The following is a 19602-nucleotide window of genomic DNA, read 5'->3' on the forward strand; positions in this document are numbered from 1 at the left end:
GAATAATATTTGGCAATGTTGACTAGAGATAACTGCCTCTAGTGATTAATATTACCATACTTGGTAAAGTGGCAAGCTGGCAGAATCGTTAGTACACCGAGAACAAAATTGCTTACCAGTATTTTGTCTGTCTTTACATTCTGAGTTCAAATTCCACCAAGGTCGACTTTACCTTTGATCCTTTCGGAGTCGATAAAATAAGAACTTGCTGGCCTTGTCCCAAAATTTCAAACCAGTATTACTATGTTTGGTAATGTGGACCAGGGTTAATTTTAAGTATATCCCTGAACTCTGTAATAATGTCTACTGACATTGTTTTACAGCCAATTATTCTTGACATTAGTTTTTGATAAGCATTGATAAAAAAAAAAGTTTAATTTTCACACCTAAAGGTCTTATTGAACGTTCTAGAACTTTTCAGTGAGCTTATTTTTATATATATGTGTGTGTGTGTGTGCATGCGTGTGTGTATTTGTATGTCTCTTTGTATGTATGTAATTATGTATGTATGTATGTAAAACAGCATTCGACACTCTGTAGGGATTTTTCATATTACAGCCAAAAGTAATGTGTCTTTAGGCCCATGTCTAATGTCTCTTGCCTTTAACTCTCTCTCCCAGATTTTATTTTGTTTATTTGTGTTGTAACCGGAGACTATGTCCCACATTTATGTGAAATAGCTCGCACTTTGGGCAGTTTCCTTATTTCTTTATCTACACACATCACAATCAGCAATACAACAACTCGTACATTATGCATATTAAAGTGCTGATATTAATGATAAATATTGTTGATGATAATTGTTTCTTCTCAATTGATTATTTAACATGTTAATCATAACACAACTACAAGAGTTTTAAAATTTACTTTTTGACCCATTGCCTGTCTTATGTGGTACAAAGGGCATGTTGTCTGTCCATGTGATACATAGGGCATTTTACCCTAGCCCTGGCATCCATACGATACACATCATATATGATACACATTCCTAATGTTTTTCAACCACCAGAGTAACTTTTAACTTATGAAAGAAAAGCTTTACGTTACTCAGAACGCATTGAACAAAAGCTAACTAAAAGTCTTAGAACAAGCTCGGACATCTTAGACAAACTCATGAAAATCCTTTGGACAGGTAAAGAGTTAAAATTCTCAGAATTCCCTACTATGACATTATTACTGAAGTCTTCAAGGCAGTGAGCTGGCAGAATTGCTCGCACGCCGAGTGAAAAATGCTTAGCAGTATTTCATCTTCCGCTACATTCTGAGTTCAAATTCTGCTGAGGTCAACTTTGCCTTTCATCCTTTCGGGGTCGATAAATTAAGTACCAGTGAAGTGCTGGAGTTGATGTAATCGACTACCCCCTTCCCACAAATTCCAGGCCCTGTGCTTGTAATAGAAAGAATTATTATTGAAGTCTTTAGCAATATCGCTAATGCAATCACACTGTGATGCTTTGGTCTGCGTGTAGTCTCTTCCTTTCAAAAGGCACAGTGTTTTTACAAACATAAAATGAAAATTTGGAGAAATAAATGTATTATAGCTAAAGAAGTTGCATCTGCATGGTTCTCATATTTACCATACATACTATTTTTTAATTTCAGTATAATTACCACAAAATAAAAACATTTATTAAGAACACACACCCGAAGATTGAGAAACATGTACCCCACGTGGAGTTCCTCCAAAGGGTCTCTAGAGTAATGCTACTCAACAGGGTATGTAGCTCGGAGATCAAGCCACTTCTTCTTTGCATTGAGAAGTCACAGCTCTGCTATAGACAAGTGATCAGAGTGTCACAGGTAAAAATCACAAGATGGATTCTTCAAGCTGAGTCAACTGCCAAGAGACCTAAGGGTAGACCAAGAACGGAATGACTGGAAAATATTCGTAGTCTCAGTCGGTCATGCTTGGGAATACAGGCAGAAAGTCAAATGATTGGATTCTAGGGAGGAAGTAACTGAGGACTCTACCACAACAACCCTCCTAGGAATAGCGGAACTAGGAATAGTGGAGGAAGAAGAAGAAGAAGAAGGAGAAGGAGAAGAAGAAGAAGAAGAAGAAGGAGAAGGAGAAGAAGAAGAAGAAGAAGAAGAAGAAGAAGACGAAGAAGAAATTAATAACATATTCCTTGATAGGCCCAGACATAGCTATGTGGTAAAAAGCTTGCTTCTCGATGACATGGTTTTGGATAAGTGTCTTCTAATAGAGCCTTGGGCTGACCAAAGCCTTGTGAGTGGATTTGGTAGACAAAAACTGGAAGAAGCTCATCGTATATATATATATATATATATATATATATATATATGTACATACTACATGAGTGTGTGTTTTTTGTCTCTGTTTGTCCCCTACCACCACCTGACAACCAGTGTTGGTGTGTTTACGACCCCGTAACTTAGCTGTTCGGCCGATAGAATAAGTACCAGGCTTAGCAAGACATTTAAGTACTGAAGTCGATTCATTCAACCAAAAATTCTTCAAGGCAGTACCCCAGCATGGCCGCAGTCTAATGACTGGAACAAGTAATAGCTAAAAGATAAAAAGTAAAAGATTTAAAATTAGATTTCAAACAATGTTTTACAGCTAAGGTTAGGTTTTAGAATTCAACATTTACAACCATTTGAGCATAAAATACAAACTGCTGTATATTTTATTATATCTTAATTTGCAGAATTTTCACATTCTTCCCCTTTGTATTTGGAAGATCCTGTACACATGACCCAGAACTCTGTAGCACATAGTGCTCTGAAAGTTGCCTGAATTTCCGGTACTTTCAACGAGCCCTATGTATTATACACATACACACGCTCATACATACATATATACATAATGTGACCACGTGTGTACCGTTGGCGATTTTTTTCCTGTCTTCCCTTCTCTGGATCTTTCCTTCTCCTATGCTTCCAACGAAGAGCTTCGCTCGAAACGTTAAACCCTCCTTCTTTCCTGAGCGTCCAATAATACAATATTTGTTCCACGTCCTCGCGTCGTTGTGTTTTTTTGTGCTTCCATGTTTGGATTAACTTTACATACATACGTGCATGCATGCATACATACATACATGAGTGGTTGGCGTTAGGAAGGACATCCAGCTGTAGAAACTTTGCCAGATCAGATTGGAGCCTGGTGTAGCCTTCTGGCTTGCCAGTCCTCAGTCAAACCATCCAACCCATGCCAGCAAGGAAAGCGGACGTTAAACGATGACAATGATGATGACACATTATCCTGTACTCAGTTCCTCGTCGTCTGCGACTTCTGTAGGCACAACTCTGATTTTGAGATTAGGTTCCTTTAAATGATTTGCTTTTCCTCCAACGTAGTTTCTTCCAACCAGCCATCAACGATGCCCTCTCTCGTACCCCTAGACTTTGATCACACGCTTGCTCTCTTGTCACATACCTACTGCCTCACCTGGTGCATTCTCTTCCTCTCACCATCGATCTTGCCACCAGACACTCCAGTTTACCGATTTACACAACTTCCCCCAATCCGACTCTGCCACTTCTTACATCTTTACTGAATAACTTCCCTCCTCTTTTAGGCATGACTCCAAACTGTGCAAATTTCTGGTTCACAGTTTTCTTCATCCTTTCCATGTCCAATTTTGTTCGCTTGCATGTTCACACTTTATCATACTGTCAAGGGCATTACACCCTGCACAGACTGAGGTTCACTTTCTATTCACTGGTCGCTTCAGTTGCACTCCATAAAATGTAATTTATTACATCAGATGCCAACTTTGGAGTATATTATTCATAGGAGAAACTGCACATCAAACTCTTTCAGTGCATAACTGACTGTAATCATCACTCAACACAATTTCTTCAGCCAGAAACCATATAATCTCCATCACCTTCGTTTCATCATTATTCACTGTGCTACTTCAGTAAAGAATACATTTTCACTCCAACAAATTATTTTCCATTCTTCTTTCTGTATCTCTCTTGAGAAAAGACAAATTATCTGAAATGTCAAAATCTCTTCCTTTCCCTTCATTTTCTTCTTTGCATTATACACCGACTTTGTACTTTTTTGCTTCTTTATACATACATACATACAATGCATCCTGTGAACAAACAAAGCACATACATTATGTGCAATCAATAATGATTACAGTACTAGCACTGCTTTTAATTCATTACTGAATTTAATCTTACACATGCATCGTCATGGCATGTCAGCAAATAGTTTTTACACTATTTATATATAGTCAAAGACTGGCAATTTGATTTGTCCCCGGTTTGATTCAGGCATGTGATGTTGATAAGCCACAAAAATGGTGAAATATTGGTATCCATCACTCCACAATTTGATGGGAGGTGAGTTGTCTCATCTGTCTATGACTTTCAGGTATTTTAACACCCAGCATTATGAGGGAGTCATCCCCAATCGCTATACTGCAGCAAACTGGCAAACAAACAAAACACCTATATTGAGTATGTGTGATCGATAATGTTTATGCATGTATCTGTATATGTGTGTGTACATGCGTGTGCCTGCATGCATGACTCAGTGGTTAGAGTGACGGGCTCACAATCATGAGGTAGTGAGTTCGATTCTTGGACTGCTCTGTGTTGTGTTCTGAGCGAGACACTTTATTTCATGTAGCTCCAGTTCATTCAACTGTAGAAATGAGTTGTGATGTCACTGGCACCATGTTGTAATCGACCTTTGCCTTTCCCTTGGATAACATTTGAGGCATGGAAAGGGGAGGCTTGTATGCATGGTGATTTCTCCCCTGAGAGTAACTTTCTAGGTGCAATCCCATGGCCATTCATGACCGAAGGGAGTCTTTACCATTTTACCCTTTACTCTATAATGTATATCATTTTCCACAAAGGTTTTGGAGTTACTGAAATGGCCACAATTTTCAAAAGTGTTTATTTTTCAAGTTTTAAACATTCATTTTCACTGCTTAGTTTACCTGACTTTAATGTATATGCACTTTGTTGGCATATCGTATAGACTTTGTTAGCATACCAGCATATCGTTTAATATCGTCACTGGTTGGCATGTGTGTTTGTGTGTAAATATATATATTCAGGTTGAAAGGTACAGTGACTCTTGCATGTCTATCAGCAATTAATTGAATTTCATATTGAAATTCACCTATTAAATTTTTAAAAAGTTTATTCATTTAATAATCAATATTTATAGTTTTAGTCTGTCTAGGAAGACTCCTTTCCACAACCAGAGAGCAGAGACATCTCTATCACAAATATGCTGCTGTGATTATTACCTTGGCCTTAGCGAAGGCGGAGGTATTGTTTGCAGTCGTATTTATTAGTCTGTGGACAAGATATCTCAAGAACTGCTGGATGGATTCAGATGAAACTTTCAGGATGTTTGGCCTTGTGACTGGCATGAACTGATTAGATTTTGGGATCGATAATTGTTATATTTACTTTACATGAAGTATTATAATCTTACGTTCTTTCAAGTCTTTCCCTGATCATCTCCCTTCAAAGCACACTCATGGTTTCCATGTAAGTTATGATGGTGTTGCTGTTTCCAAAGTTTTATTTTCATTTCTCTATTATTAATTTTACTTGTGTCTCTATCTTAGTAGAAACTGATGGATAAAGAAATCAAACTACATAAACAAATGGCAGCAAAACCATTCAGAAATTAAATAACACTAACATATTCAGTGACAATAATAAATTTAATTTATCTTTGTGACAATTTTTAGTTTTACCAATTTTGAATATATCACTCGTTTAAAACCTCTTACCTATTTGACAAGTGCATTTCTAGCTCTGCCTTGAAGGAAACTTTACTTCTTGGACTCACGTTTTTATGCACAACGATGTTGTTAAACCTCTGTTAACAGCACTGTATGCAGGTCTTTTCCATTTTCTATCATGAATGGATAAATTTTTCACTATAGACCTTAATGGTCGTAAAGACACTGTATCATTGGATAGACTAAAAAAAAGCCTTCATAGAGAAAACTGTCCCTGTTCCCACTGCAGACGACACACACAACATTACAAACACGGCCAGCACACCCACCTTCACATTCCATGACAACCATTGGGATCGATCAGGTATTGGACAAGAATTCTGGATTATTGTTCTGTTTTTTTTTTACTTAATTTTTGAAAGCAGTTGGGTTTATTTTTAGTATTCTCGTTTGTGAGAGCAGTTAAGTTTATTTCAGATATTCTCATTTTAAAAATAATCTCCGGCTAATCGTTGAGAGGACATTGGTGCTGCCTTGGCAGAGGTTTGTGCTCTCTGAGTGCTCTTGTTGTTGTTGTTATTATTATCTTCTTCCTTCAGTTTTGTTTCCATTTCTTGCCAAGTGTCTTCTCAATACCTAGGGCAGAGAAAATAATAATAATAATATTAATAATAATAATGATGATAATGTTGATAATGATGATGATGATGATGATGATGATGATAATTTCAAATTTTGGAAGAAGGCCAGCAATTTCAGGGGTGGGGGGTAAATTGATAACATCGATCCCAGTGTTCAACTGGTACTTATTTTATCGACCCCGAAAGGATGAAAGACAAAGCTGACCTCGGCGGAATTTGAATCAACAACAACAACATAGCAGCTCAAGATCTAGAGTTAAAAACAAACAACTTGAGGAAATATGTGTATGGATAGATGTCAGCAAAATGTTGAGTGTGTGGAATTTGGGATGAAACAATGGCATACATTGTTGCAGAATGTCCAAAATTGGCTCAGGGAGAATATAAGAAATGGAGACATGACCAAGTTGTGAAATTTTTGCACTGGATGCTTTGTCAGAGACGAGGATTTTAAGCTGGAAGTATTTCGTATGATCATCGGGTTGATAGAGTGCCTGAGTTGGAGAAATGCAAGATTTTATGTGATTTTCCTATTCAAATGGATAAGAAGCTAGAAAACAATAAACCAGACATAACAATAATTGACAACGAAAAGCGAAGTTACTTACTAATTGATCTATCACGTCCGTTTGATCCTAGGATTGTAAAGGAAGAAGATGAAAAGTTAAATAAATGCAAACCCATAAAATTTGAAATTGCGAGAATTTGGAGTATGAAAACCGGAAAGGTTGCGCCTGTAATAATTGATGCATTAGGAACCGTGTGTAAAGATATAGAGAAATGGTTGAAGGAGATTTGAATAAAATATCCTGTAGAGTTTCTACAGAAAGTTTATCTCTAAGGGACAGGAAAGATTATCAGAAAAGTTTTGAGCACTTGAAAGATTATTGAAAGCTTATGGATAACTGAAGTTACAGGCAATAACTGCTACTCACATAAATTCTATTAGGAATAACAACAAATCTGAGTCAAATCGCACAATAATATACATACTTTATTATCTAATATATGAGTGCCTGCTTTTATCTGATTTTTTATTAGACAACTATATGTATATATTGTTATATTTGGAGATGGTCATTTTACCAATAAAAACACGCATTATTTATTTGATCTTCACTTTAGCTTTATCATTATTATTAGTTTATTTGTCAGGATTCTTTTGTCACACATTCTGTGACCTCTTCAAAGACTTTCTCTTTCTCGTTCGCATCAAGAATCATGGAAAACAAATACATAAACGTGTATGTATGTATGTGTGTGTGTGTGTGTGTATATGTATGTATGTATTGTGTATGTATGTATGTATGTATGTATGAATGAATGTATGTATGTATATAGTTAATCCCCCAAAAAAACGAAAAAAAAAACACAAGAAAAAAACAGCAATGTGAGGACGTGGTATATGCAAAGTATTAGCAGACGCTCAGGGAAGGAAAGAAAGGTAGTCTTATGTTTCGAGCAAAGTCCTTCTTCAGAAACAGGAGACAGAGGAAAGTCCAGATGATAATGATAATAATAATAATAATAATAATTAATTCTTTTTATTGGCCACAAGGGCTGACACACATGATTAGAAAACATAAAGGGACAAAACAGGACGAAAGGTTACAAAGGGTTTTGTCCATTTGTGAAAAAATCGTGTAAAAACAGTGTTACAATGAAATAATATAACAACGAAAAACTCCCAATAGGGGGAGGCGTTACAAAAGGTTCCTGGTGGAAAAACCCATAAAAGCCCCTTTCTCCTTTTATAAAACCTTTTTCAATCAAAGGCGAAACCTGAGGACTGGTCCATTTATACTGGCCAGTCTCGCACAATTCACCCACCTTTCATAAAACTTGCTATCGGACAGCACTTTCCTCTCTAACCTCATCTTCCTTTTCAAGTGAAACTTGAAAAAGTTGATGAGGCCTTGACCAAAGAGGAAAGTGTCTGACTTTAGCCCTTTCAAACGAGTCCACCATACAACTTCTTTTGCCACAGCCACTAGGCACAAGAAAACGGCCTCGCCCTCCTTGTTAAAGGAGGTCGGCGGGGCAATCTTCACTATGGATTCGGCCGATAGTCGGATCCGTCCTACACGTGACAGTAGCTGTTCGACATAAACCCATATTTCAGCAATACTCAGGCACTGGACGAGTGCGTGCAGAATGGTTTCGTCGTCCTGGCAACACTTCGGGCAGGCCCATCTGACGGCACTTCCGTGCCGGTAGAGTTTATCTCGAACAGGCAGAGCCCCTCGGTAGCACTGCCAGGCGAGCGACCTCTGGAAATTATCCATCGGCCCCGGCCCGAAAGTCCTCCCGAACAGACCGCTCAGTTCGTCATCTTCAACGCCTAGAGTTTCCCCGAGAACGTCGTCGCATTTTTCCTCCACTAACCCTCTATAGAACGCTAGAGTGGAGCTGTAACCGATCGCATTGCCCGCCTGGCGGAGGGCGGAGAGAGCTTGACAGCACTCAAGGTGCCAAGCGCCCTTTCTCGGTCTACGTTTGATCCAGGTCTGCAGCTCTGTCAAAGAGACGAGCTGCGGAAAATCGTGTCTGACAAAAGACGACCACACCTGTTCACCGTCTAGGAAGCGCTTGAGATGTCGCAGCCTGAGCGCATGTCTGCGCATCAGCAACCACGGCATTCCAAGGCCTCCATTCAGCGGTTGTTGACAGCAGATGGATCGCCTGACCAGTGGCACCTGACCCTTCCACAAAAAGTCGAAGAGCAGGCGTACCAGCTTGGCCAACCAGCGGTCGGGACAAGGGACGACGGTCAAGCGGTAGTAGATGACGGATGCGATGTACGCATTCGCCACCTCTGCTCGACCTTTCAGGGACAGCTTCCTCTCGGCCCATTTCTGGGTGAGACGTGCCACCCTGCTCGTCACCTCTTCCCAGTTTTTATCCACCTGGAGGTCCGGACCGAACCAGACCCCGAGCAGTTTAACGGGTCCGTCTGTCCAGCGCCCTGTTGGACGGCATGGGCTTGCCTCTCCAGATGCCCAGTTGCAAGCCCACAGACTTTTCCGCATTAATCTTTGCCCCTGTCACCGCTTCGTACTGATTTAGTGTCTCGCCAATGTGCCTGTGGCTCGACACCATCACGGTGACGTCGTCGGCATAGGCAGACACGCTGCTTCCGCCTCCTAGATCGCGCGGGATACCCCTCAAAGCCTCCAACTTGCGCAGTAATGGCTCGAAAATCAATATGTACAAGAGGGAGGAGAGAGGGCATCCTTGGTGGACCGAACGCGAGATGTCGAACGGTTCCGAAAGGTGACCGTTCACCCGTATCACCGAGCAGATGTTGCTGTATAAAGCAGCTATCCACCCACGGAAGACTGGACCGAAGCCGGCTGCCTTGAGGACAGCTCCAAGGTACTGATGGTCAACCCTATCGAAGGCACTGGACAGACGGACCCGTTAAACTGCTCGGGGTCTGGTTCGGTCCGGACCTCCAGGTGGATAAAAACTGGGAAGAGGTGACGAGCAGGGTGGCACGTCTCACCCAGAAATGGGCCGAGAGGAAGCTGTCCCTGAAAGGTCGAGCGGAGGTGGCGAATGCGTACATTGCATCCGCTTGACCGTCGTCCCAGACAAAAGCAGGAATTCTCCCGTTTTGCTGCCAGTTGCAGTAGACATTTGCCAACAGGCCCGCAAACAAGTCTGGCATTGAAACGTAAAGCTCGTAGGGCAGACCATCCAAACCCGGCGATCTACCTCTCGTGCAACTCTTCATCGCTTCCTCCACTTCCCAGGCAGATATCGGTCCTTCGCAGCACTCTGCCTCACTGTCCGAGAGTTGGGGTAGGCCGTCCAGGTACACTCCGAAGTCTGCACCATTGTCCGTTCCACCTCTCGTCCCAAACAGTTGAGCAAAGTGCCGCTGAAGCACCGTACACATCTGCTTCGGTTCGGTAACCTCGTGCCCGTTCTGGTTCACCAAAGACCGAATGGTTGCTTTGTTGCCTCGCTTCGCCTCCACCACGCGGGCCCATCGAGCGGCTCTAGTCTCCTCCCCGCTTAGCGAACGTGCCTTAGCTCTGACAACGCAGCCTTCGTGTTTGGCATCGAAGTGTTGGTCGAGGGCCAACCTTGCCGCCAACACGTCGGTCGCGATGCCAGTCTAGTTTCTTAACTAAATCCCGCTCTCTCTTCCTACGTTCAATAGCTAGAGTCTTACTATACCTAATCGACTCTACTCTAATTGCTCTCTTGAGGGCAAACCACCAGTTGTTGTTGATGATTGCCCCCGTGAGCGCCCGCTTAACTAGTAAACTAATCCGGTCTCTGTAAGCTTTGCACGCCGTTAACGACGCGTTCAGCTTCCAGTAGCCGGGTCCCTGTCTATGTAGCCTATCTAAGTCGACCGTACAGATCACTAATTTGTGGTCCGTATAGTCGACTAGGTGGAATTGTGGACACCCTATGCTGTCCTTATCCGCTGGCCTACAAAACACTCTATCTAAGTACGATCTAGACGACCCGATGCGATTGGTCCAAGTCCACATTGGCACATTCGGGTTGTCTAGTCGAAACCTGTCAGACAGCTGAAAGCGGCCGAGTAGGTTGGCGAGGCTCTTGCACCCTCCCCCTCTCCTATCAGACGCTCCCCTGCCCACCCGATCGAAACGTTTGTCTAAGACAGCGTTCCAATCCCCAACTAGCACTAGAGTGCGTGACGTTCCCAGGAAAACTTCCAGACGTTTGAAATAATCCGACTGCCCTGCTCCTGTCGGAGCGTAGGCAGCCGGCAGTCGGAAAGCACCGCCGTCACTACCGTCCACGTCGAGGACCACCAACTTACCTTCCAGATCCAAGAAGACTGTCCTTATTTTCAAGTCCAGGCCCTTCCGAAACAACACCGCAGTACCACCACCGCCCGCTCCCGGCCGACACGGGCTGCGAGTTCCTGCGGGTCGGAGAGCCTGGTTTCACTGATGGCTGCTACATCCACATCATGAAACCTCAGGTCGTTTAACAGGTGACCCGAGGCCTCTCACATTCAAGCAACCGATTCTAAGATTTGCCATGCTTCAAAAGTAAGGAAAAAAAAAGGAGAAGAAAAAGGCTCTACTTACTGTTGTTGGTGGTGGGGGTGGCTCTCTTGTGCTTTTGCACGGGTGCTTCTACAATATTTTTGTACAGTTTCTTAGAGAAACTTTTCCCTAACGATCCCACATCGTTAGGGAATATTTGTTTAATTTCGTTGTATGTTGTTTTGTTTATTTTTATTGTGAGAATGTGTGCTGGTGGTGTGTTTTGTGTTGGTATAACGAAATCCGTTATACTTGTACTGGTTGTGTTTTTCAAATACTCAACCAGTTCCTGGTTTCTTGTATTTATTGATGTAAGTGCGTCTGTGTGTGTTTGAGTGTTTGGCAGTGGCAGTAGTGGTGTCGAAAGTGTTGTTGTTGTTTGTTGTTGTGAATGTGTGTTGTCGTTGTTGATGTTTGGAAGCACTATTTTTTCGTGCTTCCCCTGTGTGTCTTTTTGTTTTCTCCTCCTTTTCTTTTTTGGAGGCACTGTGCTCCATTCTCCTTTGTTGGAATCAGAGCTCGCACAATCTGAGTACTCTTCATCCGGCAAAGGAATAGATGAGGGGTCTGCTTCAGCAGCAGGACGAAAAGTTGTTGGTTCCGCCGGTATCGGTGGTGCCTCTGCTCCTGTTGCTGTTGATGGTGCCCGCGTTGGTGAGCTCTCACCTTCTCTTCTTGCTGCTGTCGACCTTCTAGGTACTGGTGTTGGTGTGGTGGTTGTTGTTGTTGGAGGTGGTGTTGTTCGTCTTGGTGCTGGTGATGGTGTTGGTGGTGTGGCAGCTTTTGGTGTTTCGTGTTGTTTCTGTTGTTGTTGCTGCCTCTTGCTGTATGCCTCCATTCTCTTTTTTTGAATGGGGCAGTCCCTCTTTAAGTGGCGTTCGCTGCTGCAGAGGAAACATTTTGGCTTTCGCCCCTCTACAGCAACATTTAGCCTGGTGCCGTCCGGCAAACTAACGAAATCTGGGACCTTGCTGATATTTTCTTGCTTGATCTGAGCAAGAAGCAGCACTCCCATCCCCAACCAGTTTTTCTCCCTGACTCTCCTGACATCCAGAATGGTGGTAGTGTCCTCTATGTCATAGAGGACAGCTGCCACCAGCCATGACATATCGAGTTCAGGCGGTACGAGGTCAATTTTTATTTTTGTCACTCTTCTTCCGAGGTGGGTTGGAACGAGTAACAAACTCTCTGTTTGCAAGGGCGAAATGGCGTGCGCCCTTGCTTGTTCCTCTGTTGGGAAGCGAACCTCCACAGTTCCGAAACACTTCCCCTTGGTTACATAGCTCTTTTGGGCCCAAATTGGCTTTAGAGCTATCTCTAACTGTTGGGGTGTGGCGTTTGTCATTCTTTTGTATTTTCTGTCGAAAACCTTGTATGTGATTGTTTTTTTGTTTGTGTCTTCAATCACCTCTTGTGGAGTATTGAGGAAGATGCTGTTGCCATCCTTCCTCAACAACTCCTTTGCTTTTTTAATGTCTTGTAAAGTAATCTTTACTTCCTCCGAAATTTGCTTCGCAGCAGAAGCAAAATCGTTGGAAGTTTTTTCATTTTTCTCTGTGTTCCTGTTTGTGTTTGTCTTTGTTATAATTTTCCTTTCCTCCCCCTTCGGTACAACATCACATGTTGAAGGCAGAGGGGGGAAATCGGGAGTGACGTCGAACGCGACGTCCTGGTTAGCATTCTCTTTTCGAACAGCGCACGTGCTTTCCGTTTCGGAAGGAGGATCTCTGTTGCCTTTTACGGCGCGAAGTAGGTGTTTTTTTGGTGTAGTTTGTGATAATGTGTGTGTTTGCGGAGGGAATGTATTTGGAAGGAAGGAACAGCTGACTGCTCGCTTCATAGCCATTTTTTTGTTTAAATGTTTGATTTTTACAATGTTCAAAAAGTTTAAAACGTAATTTCACTCCCAATGGGGTAAAATTTTGCCTAGCCAACCAGCTTCGTACGAAGTTAGTCGGCTTGGCCACACAAATATTAAAAAATATTTTAACTCACAAACAAATTTCCAATGAAATTGTCACAAAAATCACGGAGCTTCCGGAGACACGTCCATCCACGTTGAAAGAAAGAATAATAATAATAATAATAATAATAATAATAATAATAATAATAATAATAATAATTAATATAGATAGTTTCATGACGCTCGGTCGAGCCGGGCGTCTGCCATTGAGAAGCATAAGCAAAGGCGAAATCACGTGATCTGACAGTTCCGGCGGCCGCAGTGGACGATTATCGCGTGTCAACGATATAAACACGAGTGCCTATATGCACCACAAGCCCATACAAGAGGTGCTCTCGTGGTAAATAACTCAGTATTCTGTGTTCTAACACATTTACTTTTAGTGCTATTTTGCTTGTTTAGGTCGTTAGACTGTGACCATGCTGGGGCACCACCTTGAAGAATTTCTAGTCAAATGAATCGACATCAGCACTTATTCTTTTTAGCCTGATACTTATTCTATCGGTCTCTTTTGTCACCGCGGATCTTTTCCTTTTGAACGGTAGTTTTCAACACAATTTCTAGTTAACTAAACACTTTTAAACTTCGTATACTGGCAGAATGTGTTAAAATAAAACATTTTTTTTCTCTTGGCTTTCTTGAGAAATTAAACTAAGTTTAAAAAAACAAATTACAATTTTCTCAAGAAAGTCAAGAGAAAAAAATGTTTTATTTTGACACATTCTACCAGTATACGAAGTTTAAAAGTGTTTAGTTAACTAGAAATTGTGTTGAAAACTGCCGTTCAAAAGGAAAAGATCCCTCACCGCTAAGTTACGGGGACATAAGCACACCAATGCTGGTTGTCAAACGGGGGGGGGGGGGGGGTAATGGACAAACGCAGACATAAAGACATACATTTTTGTCGAGCTTTTTACAGTTTCCGTCTATAAGGACTGAACACGGAACCAGGTGGTTGAGAAGCAAGCTTCTTCCATACAACTACGCCAGCGCCTGTGTGTGTGTGTGTGTGTGTGTGTGTGCGTGTGATTTCTTTTCTGGTTTAAGCGGTAGTTTAATTCAATGAAGTTATACAGCACGTGCTTATTTCCACCAAAAATTTGTGAAAATACAACTTTGAATGAGACAGTTAAGTAATTCATGCAAGAGAAAGGTAGCAATAGAAGCGTTCATAAAAATGTAAGGTTTAAGTTAAATGTGTTGTAGAAGAGCACATTATACGTACGCTCTTGATGTAAAGTTCTTTTAGGTCACACATATAATGTGAGCGGAAAATATTGTTGAGATAATCGAGATAAAAGAAAGGAAATCAACATACATGATTAAGTAACCTGGCGGAATCACAATACGGCAAATCGATGTTTCGTTCAACTGAAATGTATATTGTATTAAAACTAGTTGAAACAAGAGTAGACAACGATCGATTCTGTCGGTTTCTGTTCTGGTTGTGATCGTGCTCTCTCTCTCTCTCTCTCTCTCTCTCTCTCTCTCTCTCTCTCTCTTTCTCTGTCTCTCACCCTCTCTCAAATGTATGTGCGTGTGGATGTGTGTGTGTGTGTGTGTGTACGCTTTGAATTCTCGATTATAGAGCCAGTGAATGGCTGGGCTGAGAAGTACTGCTCTTTCACTGGTACAATAAACCGTTAAAAACACTGAACGAATAATCTTTCACCTCATTGCATGAGGGTCACTACACGCACGTACATATTACATGGTCTAGATTTGCAAACTGAGTGAAAATGTACTCAGTATATACTGGAGGTGCACATGTGCGTGTCTGTGTGCGCGCATAAATATATTATAGTGGAATAATTACTGTGAAATATATATATATACATATATATACTAGCAGAGACACCCGGCGTTGCTCGGGATTAAAATGGCATAGTTTGTATATAATATATTACAGTTATGTTGAAACAGGTGACATGGGAAAGTGCAGCACTGACAGAAAAACATTTGTGGAGTAAATTATGGGCTAATTCGACTAAGCAACATGCTATGCGTCTGTTTGGAGTATTTCAGGCCCTAACATGTGGGGGTTATGTGATTTTTGAACGCACCGAGAAGCTGTCAGTGGATATACTCTCTTTTGCAGCAGTCGGCGCTGTGTCAAACACGACCCATCATCTGAAATGTTGACACTTCCTTCAGGTTTGTTGTCCTACATCACTCATAAAGTAAATTTGGTGGCACTGTGGTTGTTCATTTGTGGGTAGCTATGAACCAATGAGGTGATAGACTTGCCCTTGAACTTCGTCGTAAACTCATGTTTATCTTCTTAGATGCACCAAACGATGTCATTTGCAGAGTTGCATTGTCTGATATTGTTAAGAAAATCCTTTGACTGGATGAAAATGCCTTCTAGAAGATCCATAAGAGGTTGAGAAGGAACTGGTAGTGCTGGCAATTTTACCTGACTGCCCGAGCAGCACATACCATTTGTTTCATTTTAAAATTTGAAAGCTCTACTGAAAAGACAATTTGTGTTTAGCACACCAATTTGGACAGAGTTATTATTTTTATAAGAATAGGATGGATCATATATGAAAAAGCTTCAGGAGTTGTGAAGAACGAATTTGTACGTAGTTTGTTTCTGAGAGCTACTCTATTGGATCTCTCTCTAATCATTAAAACATTGATTTAATGATCCAGCATTAAGTGCTGCAACATGCATTTGCTGAAGTTGAGAAAATCTCATCTAGCTTCTCTCTTCACACTCTTGCCTTCGGTTTTCTACAATCCTCCTTGCTTTATACTTGTTTCTGGAGAGATTACGTCTTTTCTTTGGTGGTATATTTTTCCCAATATTGTAAACAAAAAATTATGAACATAGAAAGAAATTATACATTAATCCCTATTTTTGTAAGCAGTCGTATCTGAAAAATTTTTTATTTGAAGAGAACAGAAATTGAAGGAAGCTAAAGCGAAAAAAAATAGAGAAAGAAAGTGAAAGATGTATGTACGTCATATCAAATGGACATGTGTGTGTGTATGTGTGTGCACGTGTGTGTGTGTGTGCGTGCTTGCGCGTGTGTATGTTAGAGAGAAAGAGAGATAGAGTGAGTGAATGAAGGTGTGTGTCGTGATGATTGACATCTTTTAAGGTACACACACACATAGAAAATGTGACGTCATCGTATAAAATGTTTACGATAGTTGATTTATGGAAAAGATTATGTTAAATTTTTGAAATGCAAATATGTGAATGAAAATTAAGTTTAATTTGTAGCCAAAATAGTACTGAATCGTTTGATACCCCATATGTCAAAATCTATAACTCGGTTTTGGAAAGCATAAGGAATATATAATATCAATAAAGCAGACCTCTATATAATAGATAGACCTAGTAGAAATAGCAGCCAAATCTCTCTCAAAACATCCTACTATCTTATTCCGACAATTCTGCCTATTATGTAGTTTGAATGAGAAACTGTAACTAAAGATTAAGATTATTAACCCTACAGAGAGAGGAAATAAGAGAGACAGCATAACGACGGTTTTGGCGAAATGGCATGTGCCGGCTGTGTGAGCAACTGGTTGTTGTAATGGTGGAACAAACGGGACATAAAAATTACAAAAATAGCGATTCTCACTTTGAAACAAACAATTTTGAAAATATTTTTAGATTATGGAGCGCCTCACTCTCTCATGTATCCATGTTTAAAATTTCAGCGTGATCGGATGAACAATACTCGAGTTATAAGCGCACAAACAGACAGACAGAACAGATTTTATATATTAAGATATAGATATATTGTAATGTAATAATTACTGTGTAGCATTGTGTGCACATATTTGTTTTCTTGTGATTTACCTTGCATTTACTTTGCAGTGTTTTGGCCTTACCCACGATCTTTTATACAAGATATATATATATATATATATATATATATATATATATATATATATATATATATATTTCGGCGGTAAAACATCAGTCCGAAAATGAAGTACACTCTCTCTAAGTTATAGAGCAGTATATTATGTTTGTGTGTACTTGTGTGTGTGTGTGTGTGTATGTGTGTGTGCGTGCGTGTGTGTGTGTGTGTGTTGTGTGTGTATAAATACATACATACACACATAAGTACACACACACGCATGCATGCACATATATGCATGTATGCATATAACTGCCAATTTATATTATCGTACAATTTCATCTTGAAAAACCTTCCAAGATTTGAAAGGTAGAAAGTGAAATATATTTTTTCTATTCAGCTATGCCCAATGATTGTTCGGTTATCTTTCCATACTTGGAAGGTTCATCAACACGAAACTGTTCGGTAACATGAATACGAGTGCCTGACTTTTCCGACATCTGAAAATTCATTGGATAACGCGCCCCACCTCACACAAAGGCATACACACATGTATGTATGTATGTATGTATGTATGTATGTATGTATGCATGCATGCATGCATGTATGTATGTATGTATGTATGTATGTATGTATGTATGTATGTATGTATGTATGTATGTATGTATAGTAGTTTAGTTACATGAGTCGTTCTCAAATCTGCGCATTCTTAGATTCTGGTTTCTTTGATAATGAAATAGAAAAGGACTGCCAAACAGAATTGAAACGACGTGAAGAAAATATAATCGATGGTAGCGAGTAAGAAACAATGGTCGCCAAAAATAATAAATCTGGGATATGTGCAATCAGAAAACGGGAAATGTGTAGCAGAAATCAAAAGACGTATTGCGATAGCTAGAAAGTCATTTGAAAAAATACTAAACATACTGACATCAAAACAGCATTAATATCGAAACCAGAAGAAAGATTATTAAAGCATTATATACCGTCCATTCTACAATATGGTGCGGAAACTTAGACATTAACAAAAATACTATCAGATGTGTGCATATAGAAACTTTGTGAGAATAACAGACGTAACACAAAAACCAATGAGGAAATACTAAGAATGGTAAAGACTAAGAAAATATTAATAGACACTATTGAAGAGAAGAAACAAAAATATTTTCGAAAGAATAGATTAAAGAGACCGTTAACAGAAGACAAAAATGAATGGGAAAAGAGTGAGAGAAAAACTAACAATTACATGGATGGATAGTATAAAAAAATTGGGACAGATTTAAAATACAGTAAATATTTAAGGATAATACAATCCTCGGCAGTCAACCTACTTAGAGTGGATCAAATCTGATGATGGCAGTGATGGATGGATGGATGGATGGATGGATGTGTGTGTGTGTGTGTGGTGTGTGTGTGTGTGTGTGTATGTATGTATGTGTATGTATGTATGTATGTATGTATGTATGTAGTATGTATGTATGTATGTATGTGTATGTATGTATGTATATGTATGTATGTATGTATAGTAGTTTAGTTACATGAGTCGTTCTCAAATCTGCGCATTCTTAGATTCTGGTTTCTTTGATAATGAAATAGAAAAGGACTGCCAAACAGAATTGAAACGACGTGAAGAAAATATAATCGATGGTAGCGAGTAAGAAACAATGGTCGCCAAAAATAATAAATCTGGGATATGTGCAATCAGAAAACGGGAAATGTGTAGCAGAAATCAAAAGACGTATTGCGATAGCTAGAAAGTCATTTGAAAAAATACTAAACATACTGACATCAAAACAGCATTAATATCGAAACCAGAAGAAAGATTATTAAAGCATTATATACCGTCCATTCTACAATATGGTGCGGAAACTTAGACATTAACAAAAATACTATCAGATGTGTGCATATAGAAACTTTGTGAGAATAACAGACGTAACACAAAAACCAATGAGGAAATACTAAGAATGGTAAAGACTAAGAAAATATTAATAGACACTATTGAAGAGAAGAAACAAAAATATTTTCGAAAGAATAGATTAAAGAGACCGTTAACAGAAGACAAAAATGAATGGGAAAAGAGTGAGAGAAAAACTAACAATTACATGGATGGATAGTATAAAAAAATTGGGACAGATTTAAAATACAGTAAATATTTAAGGATAATACAATCCTCGGCAGTCAACCTACTTAGAGTGGATCAAATCTGATGATGGCAGTGATGGATGGATGGATGGATGGATGGATGTGTGTGTGTGTGTGTGTGTGTGTGTGTGTGTGTGTGTGTGTATGTATGTATGTATGTATGTATGTATGTATGTATGTATGTATGTATGTATGTATGTATGTATGTCACACTGTAGCCAGTCCAGTATGAATACTAAAAGGTTACTAACGAGAGTTACACGATCTCTGAAGATTTGACTACGCAATCTGCTAAAAAGGTTTTCCTTAAAC

General features: G+C 40.0%; 1 protein-coding gene across 2 annotated transcripts; it reads right to left on the reverse strand.

Annotated features, from left to right (window-relative positions):
- Positions 1–6263: 6263 nt before the first annotated feature.
- Positions 6264–14775, reverse strand: LOC118765946. Of its 2 annotated transcripts, XM_036508868.1 has the most exons (3): positions 11407–13408; positions 6937–6963; positions 6272–6323 (listed from the first exon to the last, which is right to left on the reverse strand). In XM_036508868.1, the coding sequence occupies exons 1-3, from the start codon at positions 13208–13210 to the stop codon at positions 6283–6285; spliced, it is 1872 nt and encodes a 623-aa protein (XP_036364761.1). In that variant the 5' UTR covers positions 13211–13408; the 3' UTR covers positions 6272–6282. The 2 variants fall into 2 exon arrangements, 1 of the variants encoding a protein (XP_036364761.1); XR_005001854.1 differs by lacking the exons at positions 6937–6963; positions 11407–13408 and adding an exon at positions 14646–14775 and having other exon boundaries at positions 6264–6323.
- Positions 14776–19602: the final 4827 nt, after the last annotated feature.

Source organism: Octopus sinensis, linkage group LG14, assembly GCF_006345805.1.
Source record: "Octopus sinensis linkage group LG14, ASM634580v1, whole genome shotgun sequence".
NCBI classification, from domain to species: domain Eukaryota; kingdom Metazoa; phylum Mollusca; class Cephalopoda; order Octopoda; family Octopodidae; genus Octopus; species Octopus sinensis.

Excerpts from the sequence above, each read along its gene's own strand:
- LOC118765946 (XM_036508868.1), bottom strand. The coding sequence starts at position 13,210 with ATGGCTATGAAGCGAGCAGTCAGCTGTTCCTTCCTTCCAAATACATTC. Across the intron at positions 6,964-11,406 it reads CACCCCCACCACCAACAACA|GATCAAACGGACGTGATAGA; the intron begins GTAAGTAGAGCC and ends TTACAATCCTAG. Across the intron at positions 6,324-6,936 it reads CGGACGTGATAGATCAATTA|GTATTGAGAAGACACTTGGC; the intron begins GTAAGTAACTTC and ends TCTCTGCCCTAG.